Source organism: Rhipicephalus microplus, chromosome 1 (genome assembly GCF_043290135.1).
Source record: "Rhipicephalus microplus isolate Deutch F79 chromosome 1, USDA_Rmic, whole genome shotgun sequence".
Classification (NCBI taxonomy): Eukaryota; Metazoa; Arthropoda; class Arachnida; order Ixodida; family Ixodidae; genus Rhipicephalus; species Rhipicephalus microplus.
In genome coordinates this window covers 158,848,005-158,863,677 of record NC_134700.1, presented here as the reverse complement: position 1 = coordinate 158,863,677, position 15,673 = coordinate 158,848,005, and the positions used below count along the sequence as shown (strand labels likewise).

Genomic DNA, 15,673 nt, shown 5'->3' with positions numbered 1-15,673 from the left:
CTTTTAGACGGTATTGCCTCATTTGTTGTAGCCATACCAACGCTCTTCCGAACCTTATTGCAGATACTGTTAGGCTGATATAAGCGTACACCATGTGAAAAAGAAATGAAATGAGAAGTAAAATGAAACAGAGTAGCTAGGAAGGGAGTTGAGGCAATTCTAACAACCCCCAAAATTTTTTCATGCTTTAACTTTTCGGGTGATTCTGAAATATTTGTACGCCCTCACATCAACCAAAGTTAGCTGCTTTACACATGAATACCCTGAAAAAAATTGCTCGGTATGGCTTTGAAATGAAATCAATGGTTTCACAAAAACTCATGTCGAGTATGCTATTAGGTAAAGTTAAAAGAAATAATATTTTAAAAGGTGCCTGAAAAAATACTGTTATCATGTGAAAAAAGAGAAGGCATCTTTAGTACTGTTGCCAAACATTCTATTACAAGGGAACATTCAAAGTTGCCAGATGCTGGCAAGCAAGTTACCACAGAAAAGCCTTTAAAAAAGTGGCAAAACTGTCGCGAAGTCCAAATGAAACAGAAGTCCGAGTTTTCTCATTCCCCGCCGCCGTGGTCAGGTGGCTAAGGTACTCTGCTGCTGACCCGCAGGTCGCAGGATCGAATCCTGGCTGCGGCGGCTGCATTTTCGATAGTGAGAATGCTGTACGTCCGTGTGCTCATATTTGGGTGCATGTTAAAGAACCCCAGGTGGTCGAAATTTCTGGAGTCCTCCATTACGGCGTCTCTCATGATCATATGGTGATTTTGGGACGTTAAACCCCACATATTGATATCAAATGAGTTTTCTCATTGTTGAAAATATTTTTTATCATAATAATGTCACCTGAATAAAAAGGGAAGTTGAAAAAAATCAATTATATTGTAGAGGAAAACTATGAACAAAAGCACAGATTTTTGTCTTCGGAGCAGTTTTCAAAAATGTGTGCTTTTGTTCATAGTTTTCCTGTACAATGAACAAAAATTTTTGTCTTCGGAGCAGTTTTCAGCGTCTCTCATAATCATATGGTGGTTTTGGGACGTTAAACCCCACAATTCAATCAATTGGAGCAGTTTTCATTCTGTAGAATGCACACTTACCAGTGCATGATTAACTTCACCTGTTGACACGTTTACTTAACGCTCAACTACTCAATGTCATCAATACTCAATGTCATCACTATGGGGAAACATGATGATCACTAAAATAACTATGGTGGAAAAATGCAAATAACACCAAAAAACACAAGCGACTAGAAAATTTAACAAGCTAATTGGCAAAAGCAGACTCCAAAATTCACTGTTTATAAGTGGAAATAGCAACTCTATATAGTGACTGGGGTAGCGCGCACATGCTAGCTACTGAAAGACATTCAAGTTGGTGACTTCATCTTGAATCATTTCTATAACCCAAACTATCGATACCACGCTGTAACAACAATGACGGCACCCTTCCTTTTGATTGGGTGTGGTTGTTTGTGCCATCTATTTGCACGTACTGCAGAAAAACTGATGCAAAAATTTTACCCATTGCTTTTTTTTTTTGTTGCAATAGGTAGCTTAGTTTAGAATTCAACGAAACATCATCTGGTCAGGTAAAGGCATTGTTGAAAAACAGGTCACTGACCAATGTCAAGCAAAACACTCCCGGACATGGCTTCATGTGCGCAGCGCTACATAAGAACCTGTTGTTCAGCCGCCATTCCAATCTGAACAGGGAATCCGTACACATCCCAAAACGTCATTTGTGTTGTTTGACATTGGCCAGTGACCTGTTTTTCAACAATACGCAGCTCATGACCCCCTTATGGTGGCTCGAAACCTTGTTTGTGCAAGTGCGCGACGGTTATTTATTTGGAGATGTTTTTGGAGTGCCCAATCGCAGTTTCGGTTTCAAAGAGCACTTAGCCAGGCAGGAGCAGCTCCGGTGCATAGGTGAATACTGCCGACCACGCAATGCCGCAACGTGGCTGCCACACTGGTAAGCCAACACAAACTCGTGGCGCAGGTTTGCTTACAAAGACGCCACGTTGATGTCAGTGTCGCGAGTGGCTGCGGATCTCGCTCAGTTGCGCGACGTGCACTTTAAAATTGATTTTAAGTATGCCTTAAGGGGGGAGGTGGGGATCGAAAGTGAAATTCTTTAGTTTTTGTCGTAGAGCAATGAAATTTGGCATGCTTACTGGAAACTGCGCTAAATGATAAATGACAAAGTTTCATTCAGCTATCTCCAGTAGTTCTGGCATTATAAATTTTTTTATCCATCAGTGTACTACCAAACTTGCCCAAAGCCTGGTGTGACAAAAAAACATGGTAGAAGCCTATAGTTGCTCTTATATTTTAGCCATTGGGATGGTTGATGTCGTGACATTCTGCAAATATTTTTATGACTCTGTTTTTATTTTACAGAGAACATTGTATACATGCTTGTAAATGTGGTCGTTATCATAATGTGAAATTAGCTTAGGAGTAAAAATACTGAGGTAGTAATTAACAAATATGAAAACGTCACGACATAGAAAATTCACTGAGGAACACAATGCAAAAAACCACATGAAAATCCGTCAAGCCATAGTCATGCAAGCATCGTGGCAAGCTGGACAGTCGGGTCAAAACACGTTTCTGAGAAAACTGGCGTTAAAGTTGAACAGTCAGTAAAGGTCCATCAAAATGCCCCGGGACTGTAATACTTTGTGTCTTTGCTTGCGAGGGTCTTCTTACGTCCTTTCTCTTTCATTTTTTCTGCACTGCGTGCTTTTCGTTTTCTTTGCTGGTCTTTTTCTTCAGCTCTTTGAAGGGCGAGGCTAGCAGGTTTGATGCCCACGGACTTGCACATTTCAGTGTAGGCTCGCAAATTCCCAAAATTGTAGCGTGCAACTGCTTCATGTACTGTTGTCTCCACTGCGAACAATGAAGCGTGTTGGTCCTTTGAAGTCAGTGACCAAATAACTGAATGCAAGCTTTCCGCCGCATTCTGAGTTTTGTTGCCTTTGCATCGCTCCAACAGTTGCGGGTCAGAGAGACGTTGGTATACAGGCAGCAGAGCCTCCGCTACACGTTTCGACAGGTTATATCTGTGAGGTGGTGCTGGCTCCATTTTGGCCTGTGCTGAACGATGTTTGCACCAGCTATCAGGGCCAGGTGGGCAGAGCTCATGGTGAGGCTCGTCGTCGGTGGACGTGACGTGATAAAAAGTGGCCATCACGGCCCTTTGCATGTCAGGGACACTTGTGTGTTTTCGCAAGGCTAACCCGTAGTAGCTGGTCAGTTTTTTAATCAACTCCTGCGTCAGTCCACCTCTCCCACCCAATGGCTCCCCTTTCTTAGCTCTTGTCACCAGTGTGCGGAGAGCGGTGCCCATTCTCTTCTGCACATGGTTCACGCAGTCTTCTTTGGTCAGTGGTATGAAGCCGTACACCTCATCTTTGCACAGAGCAAGATAGGTTCGGCTGTCACCATCACATATAATGTTGGTGCAGCGGAGGCCATACCTCCTGACAGAGCGCCTGAAAAGTGTCAGAGCAGCCTCCACTTCCATCTGTCCGGAGCCAACATCAGTATTCTTCTGACATTGATGTTTCTCAGCCCAAGTGACGAAGTTGGGGTCGCTCTCTGCTGGTTGTTGACAACACCCAAGACAGAAGTTGGAAAGGACTGTGCAATCCAGCACAAGCCCCGTGTAAAACTCAATAATACATCCTACCCCAATGTGTGAGCTGTGGCCTCTTGTAAGCCACGTGCCGTCATACACAACTGTGATGTTTGGGCTTGATGGCTGCATCTTACTGTACACGTCTTTTACCGCAAGCACAGCATCTGCAAAGATGTTTTGTGCAGCTTCCTCTGCTCCTGGTTTGAATGTTTTTTTTAGGTGTTCCTGATAGGTTTTTTGATGAATGCCCCGATGAGAGACATTCATTGTAGCCCAGAAGTCATTCAGGGCAGTGGGCCCTTTTCCAATGGACTTGATTGCTTGCATGGCTCCTAGGTTGACTTCAAAAGCCCTTCCTTCGGATTTTCTACTGGATGACCAAGGTGAATGAATAGGGCCACAGGAAGCACACAAAAGTACCAGTTTTATTGCCAGGCCCAATTTTGTCCCATGCTGCACTGACAAAGTCTTCTTACAACATTTTGGGCAGAGTGCAGGTCCTATTAGGGAATTCATGGCAGAAACCTGAATTAGGGTGAACTCATCCTCTTTTGTTGCCGATGTTTGCTCCGTTTGCTGCGCGAACCCGAACTTCCGCTCCGTTGCCGACACCTCGCGAAGTGCATCGCGGACACTGCTGGCTTGCTTCTCGGCGCCTTCCGAGGACACGAAACGAGGTTCCAGGTGTATTTGAACGGTGCGCTTCCGCTGAGGCAAACGATCGCCGACATCCTGGACAGCTGGCACCACGTCGTCGTCCGCCGCCGCGAAAACGAAACTTTTCTCGCGTTCACACCGCACCGTGATGCCGCGGCTAGTTGATGGCCCCGGGTCTTCAGTGTCACTGCCAGGCGTCGATTCACCGTCACTTTGAACAGCCGGCACCGCATCGTCACCCGCCGCAGCGAAAACGAAACTTCTTTCGCGTTCGGGCCGCACCGCAACGTCGCGGCTAGTTGACGGCCCCGCGTCATAGGCCTCACTGCCGAGCATCGGCAGCGAGCAGGTGTCGGCTTCCGACGACACGTAGCTTGGTGGCGACGCGGTACTCGGTTCGTCTGATTCAATCGCTGCTGACTGCTTCGTTTTCCCAACAGGAGGCTTGCGTTTACGCTTCCCGTAAGCGTACTTCGTCCTGCGCTTCCGGTCCACGCGACGATCCATTGCGGGCGCTAAGCCTCGCGCTAGAGAAGAGTTGGCGTATCGGCGACCGTATCGGCAGGGGATTCGCAAACTATAGTGCGCCAGCGTGTGCGTAGCAGACGTGCGTGCGCGGAGCAGACGACCAGCGCAAGCAAGCGCGTCCCAGCAGCCACTCACAGAGCGCGCTCAGTACCACGTGACAGGAGCGACCAATGGGTGCGCGTCTAAGGCGTCGCAGATGCCTTCGCATTTTTTCTGTTTGTGCTTTTATCTTAGCTCGTAGAGTCGTGGTTTCACCGGGAGAAGTACGGCGGTGAAGCAAGCTTTCCAGTGACACCAAGCTTTCCGCGAGCGGCGGCGAAGGCGCGGAAGTATCGCGCTCGGAAATGGGCCATTTTCGCGCAGATTTCAGCCAGCTTTTTGCGATCCGCGGTCAGAAAAACATTTTTTAAGCTTACTTTGAGATCGTTTTCAGCGGAAATATTTTTAGATATGATAGAAATGGTGATGCAGAATCCAAATCTGCCCTTATCCAAAATTCGTTTTTTTGCGAGAATTTCGCGATTTGATCCCCGCGTCCCCCCTTAAGCTACGTTTTCCCTTCGTAATTCGTAGAACATGAATCTATCTCATTCATTACCTCGGCTTCGAAACTTTGTGTTAGGGCTCTTTAATCACCCTCCTTCTTCCATCGCTTCATTGTCAACAAGCCCCTTGCACGATATCCAAGGCGCCTTTCTTTTGGTATTTTGGCGTTTGACATTCCGAAGTAACACGTGGGCTATGCTGAGTGGAGGCATATGCATAAATTCTGACGCCCTGGGTTTTTATTATGTCCACATGTATTCTAAGTACATGTATATTAATGCATTTCACACCCTATCTGATGCGGCTGCAATAGCCCAGTACTGAACATGCAATGTTGTGGGTTTCTAGAATTCAAACAAATAAATTGCAGCAGCTCTGAGATGAAACTTTATTTACAATGACCTTTGTACAGCAACCACGTTCCCACCAATGCTCGTGACAGACACTGAATCATGGCACTAGTATGTGCAAAAGAAAGTCATGGTGTGACAGTGAGGAAAAAAATCTGTACAATCGTCGTTCCACCAAGAGGAAGCCCAGGTAGTAAAACACCGTGACAAATTGCCGTGGATAACGTCTACGGCTAATGTCCCCTTGCTTCTGGGACAGAACTCACATCAGCTGTGAAATGATAAAAAAATGAGCATACAGGTATTTGTGGAGCCAGTGCCAATACAGAGATGTGTACTAAAGTGATACAACATGTGAAACATAAGGGCACACAGAACATTCATCATCATCAGCCTGACTACGCCCACTGCAGGGCAAAGGCAAGCAAATACACTCAACGTCTCGTGAGAAAACAGCAGCCCAGATAGAAGTTGGGTACTTGAACTACAACACCCAAAAATGCTTAATATTTAAGAACAAAAGATAAAAACATGAGGAGGCACTTGTTTTCCACTTCAATGAGCAAAATTGCACCAACAAGACAAGTAAAACTTATTGACAAAAATAACAAAGTAGGTTGCAAAACTTTTTCAATAATACTTCGCTGCTTGCAGAGAGAGGCTTAGGCAGAAATTCTTTTATGGAGGGGGGTGGGGGTGGCGGGGGCATCTCCTCGATTTTGGGACTTGAAATGGTAATTTTTCACATCCTTTGGCGAAAAAAATTTCAAGGGGGGGGGGGGGGGGGGCATGGGCCTGCTGTGCCACCCCCTGGGTTTACACCACAGCTTGGAGGCAACACCACGCAGAACCCGGACAGTGAGCTTAGCCCCAAACCATCTAAGCGACAGCTACAAGATATCATTTAATGCGTTGCATGCTCCGTCAATATGAGTGGCACGAGATGTTTGCCCGATTTATAAGACATGACCCTAATCACAGTGGAAAGCATTTTAAGGGCCTCGGCTTCCTCAATTAAGCCTCTTATGATAGCATGATTGGACCATGCACCCTTGGAAGCTTCGCGCGCTTCGTCGGCGGCGGGGCAGTCGCGGAAAATGCATGCTCGTACTAAAATGCCAAAATGCGGAGCGAAATTCTTTGATTGTCTGTGGAAAAAATTCATTATACCAAGGTTGTCTCCCACTGTTACTTTGTTACATAGAGGTCGCAAATACATGTGCTGCATTGGAGCGACGGCGGGGAATAAAAAAGAGTTGGTTATATCGAGGAATTCGTTACATGAATGTTCGTTATAAGTAGGTTTAACTGTATTTCGTTTCCCCCCAGATCTTTGTCAGCGGTAGACAGGGTATGAAGTAGACAGATGACTGAGCTAAGAGAAGCTGCCCCCCTCCCCCCCACTCACTCCAACACACCGGCGAACACGAATAGCCAGTACTGTTTCACGCTACACTGCATTTTGCAATGCGGGCTGTCGTAACCGTTGTTCTCACGGACACTTGATGCTAACCATGCAAGGGCAGCCACACATAACTGTTGTAGAGCTTTCCTGCACAGCACACCTTCAAAAAGAGATCACTCAATTGTATTGAAACTACATCACAAGGGCTCTCGGATGTGTTACCTGAAAAGCCTAAAAGAAGGAAACATTCATAAACCTGATCCGAAGGTAGTGAAAATAAAACAACAACAAGAAAATGATGCCTTGATCTCTTTATGGAGGAGGGCTATTTACAACACTGCAATGCTTGCCTCATTGCAGTCATCACACAAAAGAGCCAGGGCTGTCAAATAGAGAGCTTGCTGGAATAAGCTATACTATACAGGAACACGCCCTGAAATGTGTGCTTAAAGTTTGGCTCTTTAGCAAATCAACAAGATCCTAAACACTGCATCGAAATTTATAACAAACATCCGTACTAGTACCAAGAACCAAGATGCAGAAGAATACGTGAAAAAACAATTTCCAATCGTGCACTCGCTTGTTAAATGTAGTTTTGACAGGTTAAAAGCACTCTATTATTTGGGCAGGATGATTCTGCAAGCGGTACGTGTACAAACGTTACTCCAACAACCTATTGGGAGTGAAACACTGCGACTTTTCAGGGAGTGAGACATTGCGGAAAAGCCCTCACCTCATCCTTGAAAGAAAAGTACTGTACAGACTCGTGTAGATGATGCAAGCACGTAAGTGCCCCGAATGCCGTAAGCGACATGAAACATGCCTTGACTCAGAGGATAATAGCCAATTGTGTGTCTTCCATGAATTAATGAATAATTTGTACCTTTTCTATTGCTGCGCAGGGGACTGTGAAGGATTACGGTTGATTTCACTCACAGTTAAAAAAATTTGTCCAAATAGCCCGGTTCTGTGTAGGCGCCAAACCTCGCCAAAGTTGCAAAAGGAAAAAAGAAAAAGGTGCGGCCCTTACACGAGCCTATGTGGAAGGTGCCAGCACAGAAGAATAGCACTGCTCAGCTCATGACAATGTAGTTTGCCTTGCAGTGCACCACAAACTCTGAGACTGCGTCTCCCTCACCGGTGCCACCCCCAGCGCCCGAAGCCCCGCTACCTTCTGCGATCGCAGCTGCATTGCGCAGCCCACCCGTAATTTCCTCGCTTTCGGCCAAGGGAAGAAACAGCTGGACGAACTCGGGCGTGTACGGGGGTGCGATGACATCAAGAACCTCGGTGACGAAGTAGCGAATGAGGGACACGTCGGTGTCCTGCCGCTCCCAGCAGGCCCGGACGTAGCTGACGACTGGCACGACGCACCCTCGACTCAGCAAGTGCACCATTCGGTCCAGGAGCATCTTACGTCGCTCCAGCTGAACCAGCACGTCGAGCTCTTCGTGCGGTGGGGACTCGAAAAGTCGCACCAGAAGGTCCAGCACCTGTGGGAAGTATGGGTCATCAGTGGGTTGGCACAATGAGTTATGGGCAAATCTGACAAATTACAAAAGTACAAAAGTCTGCAATACGGCCTTTTCTGTACACAGACCTACGCATAGTAGGCGAGCCTCACTGCAGAGCCTTTGCACATAGCATGGAGCAAGGTAAAATATGTGCGTTCGTAGGCATAACATGTGTAGGCGAGTTTCAATGCAAAATGCAAGTAAAATGTAAATGCAAGTAAATGTAAAATGCAAGTTATAACCAGTAATTTATGCTACATTAAATATTGACTATATATCTGGAGCATATAAGAAGTTATAACAAGCTTTTAAACTTAAAAAAGAAAAGGAAATGAAGAATCGATGTGAGGATATTATCTTCATTTACCTGAAATTTTGCGGCAGTGCGAATTTTCCCTAGATAAATGTTCTCACGGTTTATCCCCCTTCACTGCAGCGAAACCACCTTTACAGAAGGTTACATGCGAACTAATATACACCTATTTGTTAATTTCAAATAATTCAGAACTTTCAGCTATTTAAATTTGAGTTGAAGTGAATTAGAACACAGCAATATTCATTCGAATACTCAAAGCATTAAAATATATGCACAAGCCTAGTATGCAGTTGTAATTACTACACTTCGTGCCAACATGAACACAAAATAGGGTGACTTGGCTTCGCTTGCCTAAAAAGGGACAAACAATGTGCTAATGAATGCACATTGTCTTTTTCGACTCGAGAAAGTAGGATACTGTGGTTACACAATAATTCACATTCTCGAACTGGTCAATTGAAGAGATTTCACAATGTAATACAGAACACGCTCAACAAATGAAAATCTCTCAGACGGAACTGCTGCGTAAATAGAACAAGTGCTCCCAACAAGATTGGTACTTCTTTCGTGTACCCCATAAAATCTCTCAGCAAGTGGAACTGCCATAAAGTGGAACACATCTTCCTAGTCCCTTCAGGTTTCATTTAACAAGTCTACTGTTATCCACTTTTCCTTCTTCAGATTTACATTAGAATGACTTCTAATAACATCCCCTATACTTCCCTTGGCGTGATTGTTAGAATATTGTGACTAACAAGGAAAGCGAGCCCTTTTATATATATATATATATATATTGTGAGCGCTGACTATGTACTTCATCTTCATCTGTATGACCAAACCATTGTAGTGATCATCATCGTATGTCACGCGGGCTGGCTCTCTGGCTCGTGCGTCTGGATTAAAAAAGGGAACCTGGTTGCTGCCGTACCGGATGTGGTCTCATAAGTGGTGGAGCGTGCTTTGATTCCCACGTCCTCCTGCTCTACCCGTCACTCCTGGAGCTCCGGTCTGGTCGACGGTTGTGCCCTCAAGCAACAGCGATGGCAGAACCCAACCCGTCCACTGCTGCAACCACTCTTTCTCAGCCACTTAGGCTCCACTACACCGTGAGTACCTCTCATCGACACCCTCCGGTATTTTCCAGCCTTCGCAACGAAGACGTCGAAGAATGGCTGGACAGTTACGATCGAACCAGCGTTTGTAATTATTGGGACGAGGCGCACAAACTGCGCTACGTTCCTTTTTACCTCGATGGCGTCGCTAAAACCTGGTATTACAACCACGAGAGCGACTTCTCCAATTGGTCGGCCTTCACGGGGCATCTCCGTCAGGTATTTGGCACGTCTGCAGGATGTTCGTCTGCAGGATGTTCCGAATATATCGTTTCAGTCGAGAGACGTGGGCGATCTCGGTGTGGCGACGACGGTGATCAGGAGCCGCGTTGACAGGAGCAACGCGATAGTTGACTTCAGATGTTCGTTCCAGGACGGTGTATGGACCGAGATATCGGTGAAGAAATTTTTCGCAGAGCCCAGGTACACGAACAGGTGTCCACAAAAGGACTTCGTCGCCTGGGCGGAACACAACAACTCGACGCTTCGCATCAAGGTCGATTTTTCTCTTGTCCTGAATGGTAGCAGTGTTGGCGCGGGCGATTTCACGGCAGCGGGCGACGCGAGCGGCGAACTTTTCCGGGAGAGATGAAGATGGATTGGAAGATGTGGACAAAAAGGTGGTGTCCAGAACAAAAGTCGGTACACGGCCATACACGAGAAAGAAAAGGGCTGAAATTCGTTGTACGCTGTATGGCTGTGTTATATGCGAACGTGACAAAAGGAAGTATTGTGTCCCAGTTTTTGTGATCTGGTTGCACGTACATAGAGATCATGTCAGACAAAGTTCGGTGAAAACGCTCAGTCAGACCATTAGTTTCTGGGTGATACGCTGATGCGGTCTTGTGGAAGGTGTTTTTGTTGACGCCCTTATAGACACTGGAGCCACAATTTCGGTAATTGATCGTGAATTGTGTTTTCGCCTGCATAAAGTGCAAACTCCTTATGCCGGTCCCATGTTATGCGGTGCTAATGACAGTCCAATTCGCCCGACCGGGTTGTGCACTGCTCATATTCTCATCGATGGAATCCGTCATCACATACAATTGGCTGTGCTGTCTTCGTGCGCTCATCAGATAATCTTAGGCTGGGACTTCTTGTCAGCGGCGTCTGGTGTAATTTCGTGTGGTCGGCCCCTAATTCGTATTACGGACACTGAGCTTTCTTCTGCTGCCGACCTTTCGTCGCCCAACCTTGTGACAGCTGCGGATTTCCTCCTGCCTCCCGGACGAGAACGTGTCCTTACGATCAAGTCACGAGACATTCTAGATGATGACGCTGTGGTTGCTCCTTGCCAGCGCTGCATTTTTCAAGGGATCACCATCGCATCATGTTTAGTGCGGTTCTCCCGTGGTTATGTAAGCATCATGGCCTGCAACACGACGCCAGAACCACTTCTTTTGCCTGAGGGGACCACTGTTGCGAGCATTACCAAAGAAGCACCGTTTTGTGTCGTCACTGGTTCATCTGCTTCGTCATTCTCAAAGTGTATGCCAGCGGAAGATGCATTTCCTGCTCTCAAGGCCAGTTTGTGTGAACATCTCAACCCAACGCAAACTGATGCCTTGCTAGCGTTATTATTGAAGCACAAAACTTGCTTTGACGTTTGTTCCGAAGGTCTGGGTCAAACAACAGTGACCGCCCATCGTATCGACACCGACAGATCCCGTGTGATTCGCCGCCGCCCTTACCGTGCGTCGGCTTCTGAACGCAAGCTTATAGAAGAACAAGTCAACGACATGCTCGCGTGCAACGTCATCAGGCCTTCGACAAGCGCATGGTCTTCTCCTGTCGTACTAGTGAAAAAAAAAAAGGATGGCTCGGTACGGTTTTGCATTGATTACAGATCACTCAACAAAATCACTCGTAAGGACCCAACACCCAATGCCTCGCATTGACGACGCTCTTGATACTTTACAAGGTGCCGAGTACTTTTCAAGTCTCGACTTGCGCTCCGGTTATTGGCAGATTCCAATGCACGAGTCTGATAAAGAGAAGACTGCGTTTGCTACGCCAGATGGGCTCTTTGAATTCAATGTAATGCCTTTCGGCCTGTGCAATGCCCCAGCCACATTCGAACGGATGATAGACACGGTACTGCGGGGATTAAAATGGAAGACCTGCCTTTGCTACCTGGACGACATTGTCATCTTTTCGTCGAGCTTCTCACAGCACCTGGAACGGCTAGACGAAGTCCTCACATGTTTAGCTAAGGCCGGTCTTCAGCTCAACACTAATAAGTGTCGGTTTGCCAGTCACAGCATCAAGGTTGCCGCGGTACTGCACTTTCCTACACCAACCACACAGAAAGACCTCCGCAGCTTGCTTGGCTTAGCGTCGTATTTCCGCCACTTTGTACGTGATTTCGCTACTATTGCGGCTCCTCTGCACAAACTTCTGACCACGAGCGCACCCTTTGTCTGGTCGGATGACTGCGAAGCCGCTTTTCTCACCCTCAAGCGATGCCTCACATCACGGCCAGTGCTTTGCCATTTCGACCCTGCAGCACCTACTGTGCTACACACTGACGCAAGTGGACTTGGCATCGGTGCTGTCCTTGTTCAGCGGAACCACCCTTGCGAAGAACAAGTCGTGGCCTACGTGAGCCGTACTCTGTCACCTGCTGAGCGAAACTACAGCATCACTGAGCAAGAATGTCTCGCCATCGTGTGGTCCATACAAAAGTTTCGTCCTTACTTATACGGCCGGCATTTCACAATAGTGACTGACCATCATGCTCTGTGTTGGTTATCGTCTCTCAAAAATTTGTCGGGACACCTTGGCCGTTGGGTACTACGATTGCAAGAGTATGACTACAGCGTCACATATAGGTCGGGCCGAGAGCACCAAGATGCTGACGCTGTGTCCCGTTGCCCGCTCTCGCAAAGCGCTGAAGTGTCACCTTCCATCTGTTCGTCACCGCCCGCCAAAGTGACCAAACAGACGGCTGCTGCTTCGAAACAGTTAGTTGCCTCGGCGGACCTTCTTTCGTCCACAGATCTCGCCTCGCTCCAACATGCCGATACCTACTGCCGCACAATCATCGATATATATATTATTCCAGAGCATAGTGGCACCAGCTCTGTGCCAGCGTGAAAAAAGACCTTGACGTTCGCGTGGCTCGTGCTTGCCGGGTTCCTGCCTGAACCAGCTTGTTGCGGCTGACGCTTCTTCAATAATAACAAGTGTTTATACGTGAACTCTTTCGTTGCATTTGGTGGAAACATGCAGGGCAACGTCCTGGAGCTCCGCAGCTGTAAGCTACCATCTGATTCCGCAATGACAGAGCGCGTTGATCCCCCACAAGCCTCTTCCATGGCCACCTGTCATGTGCCCTGGTGTACTTCGTCTGCGTGACCCACCAGTCTACAACGGCACTGAAGATCATGATGTCGAGGACTGGCTGGCAGAGTATGAGCGTGCCAGCGCGATTAACAAGTGGGATGACCCTGCGAAGCTGACTCACGTCATCATCTACCTGAAAGTTTTGGCCAACCTATGGTTCACCAATCACCAAGGCCACATCCCCACCTGGTCGGTTTTTAAAGAGACCGTGACCTAGTTTTTCGGTCGTCCAACCATGCGCAAGCTGCGCGCTGAACTTGGCCTGCGGGGACGATTCCAGCGAAATGGTGAGAGCTTCACGAGCTACACTGGGGATGTGATCGGCCTCTGTAGGCGAGTGGATGTGAGGATGACGAAGGCTGACAGAAGAAAGCATATGATGAAAGGCATTGATGACGACGCTTTTCATATGGTTGTGGCCAAAGACCCACAGACCGTCACAGCCGTGATTCAGATGTGTAAAAGTTTTGATGAGCTGCGCAAGCAGCGAATTTCTACACGTTGTGCTGAAACGCAGACAGCGGATATTTTGGCTTGGGAGTGCAAAAGCAGTGGCACGGACTACACCATATTGATGGCTCAAATTCAACAATACATCCGGGAGAAAGTTGCTCGACAGCTCTCTCTTGTGGCCACCATCAATGAGACCCCCACAGCACTGGACCACTCACCTCGCCGTGCTATTCCGATGCAAGTTGCCGAGGCTCTCCCTTCGCCAACGTCACGAATATATGTTACTGCAGCGCTGACTTACACAGAAGCCGTCCGCCGACCCCCTGCCCAACCGCCACTCCCTTCATACAGTCCATCCAGCAACTGCTACAAGTCACCAGTTTCAGTTTATCCAGTAAATCGACCCTTCTTGCCACCTCGAGCACCTGTGAACTCTTGGCGTACTCCGGATAACCGGCCCGTCTGCTACAACTGCGGTATGTCAGGGCATGTCGCGTGCTACTGTCGTCCCAGTAGATTATACATTTGTAATGCTCAGCATTCTGGCAACATCCCACGGCAATCAGAATCGCATGTTACACCTGGTGCACCTGACCTCTGCTCACGTCGACCAGACTTCGACCCACGTCGATCTCCATCACCCCGTCTTCGGGCTCCTTCCCCCATGCTTCGTCGTTCCAACCACACCAAGGAGAAAACTAACAGTCACGGTTCCTTAGGAAAGAACTGCGCCACCGACGAAATTTTCAACGCCTTATCTTTTGCCCACTAACAAGATTGCCGTGTTTGTAGACGGTTTCGCTACAACTGTTCTTGTCAACACAGGTGCCGCTATTTGTGTAATCAGCGAAGTGTTAAGGGGAGACGCGGGTCGAAAAGTCGCGGTTTTCCGGAAAATTTGCGCTTTTTTTTTCCGGCTGTATTGGCATCCTTGGACTATAATCTATTACTTCTGAAAATATCAAGCTGAAATTCGCACGAGAAATTATCAAAAAATGCTTCCAAGTGGGCACCGGTGACGCGAGAAATGCGCGAAAGTCGCGAAAAACGGCGAAGTTCGCGTCGTCCTGTCGCGAAAACGACGCGTTGGCCGCCATTTGCAATCGTGCACGCATGCTGCGAAGGCCGTATCCTTCATAATCCACTAGTAGCCAGTCTCGTGCCTTCACGCAGAATAAACAAAAACGAGAAAAACAACGCGTACGTCACGCGTTTTGAATATCGCGGCACACAGCGCGAGGCCGCCATTGGACAGCGGTGCGCTCCACACTCCTCCCCCTCCTATCTCTCCGGCAAAAGAGCGATGCCTCGGACGTCGCGATCGAGTTTTTCTGCGTTTCTCTGCATTTTTGCGTCATGGCAAGCCCGAAGAAGTGCAGTTCAGATAATCGAAAGTTCAGAACTCGCCACAAGTATCGAGGGAAACGGCGTCGGACGCTTCGCAAAGCGACAGCGAACGACGATGTCGCCCCCGACCAACGCCCCGACGCTCCGACTTCGGATAGGCCTAACACCGTCACCGAACCCTGCGACAGTGGTTGTGAAATAGCCGCTGCCATGGAATTCGTCAGTGCATCTCAAAGGAAGATTGGATTCTTCGAGACTGAACGTAGACCGGTAGATGCTGCTACTGCGAACATGCTGCTTTGCGAAATCGATGCGCTGACGGCACTTGTGGCGGGTGCGCAATGCCCAACCTGCCGCGAACGGAAGCTCGGCGTGCGAGAGGCAGCTGGAAAGCGCAAAGGACTTTCGGCATTCCTCGAACTGTGCTGTCAAAATTCTGATTGCCCTGAATC

General features: G+C 47.8%; 1 protein-coding gene across 1 annotated transcript in view; it reads right to left on the bottom strand.

Moving 5' to 3' along the window:
• Window positions 1–5,743: 5,743 nt before the first annotated feature.
• LOC142801590 (negative elongation factor D-like) overlaps window positions 5,744–15,673 on the bottom strand; it is a 32,243-nt gene continuing 22,313 nt past the window's right edge. Inside the window, exon 5 of the mRNA XM_075887549.1 lies at window positions 5,744–8,627. Within this exon, the coding sequence (XP_075743664.1) occupies window positions 8,208–8,627 (420 nt within the window). The 3' untranslated portion in view covers window positions 5,744–8,207. The remainder of the gene's footprint in view (window positions 8,628–15,673) is intronic.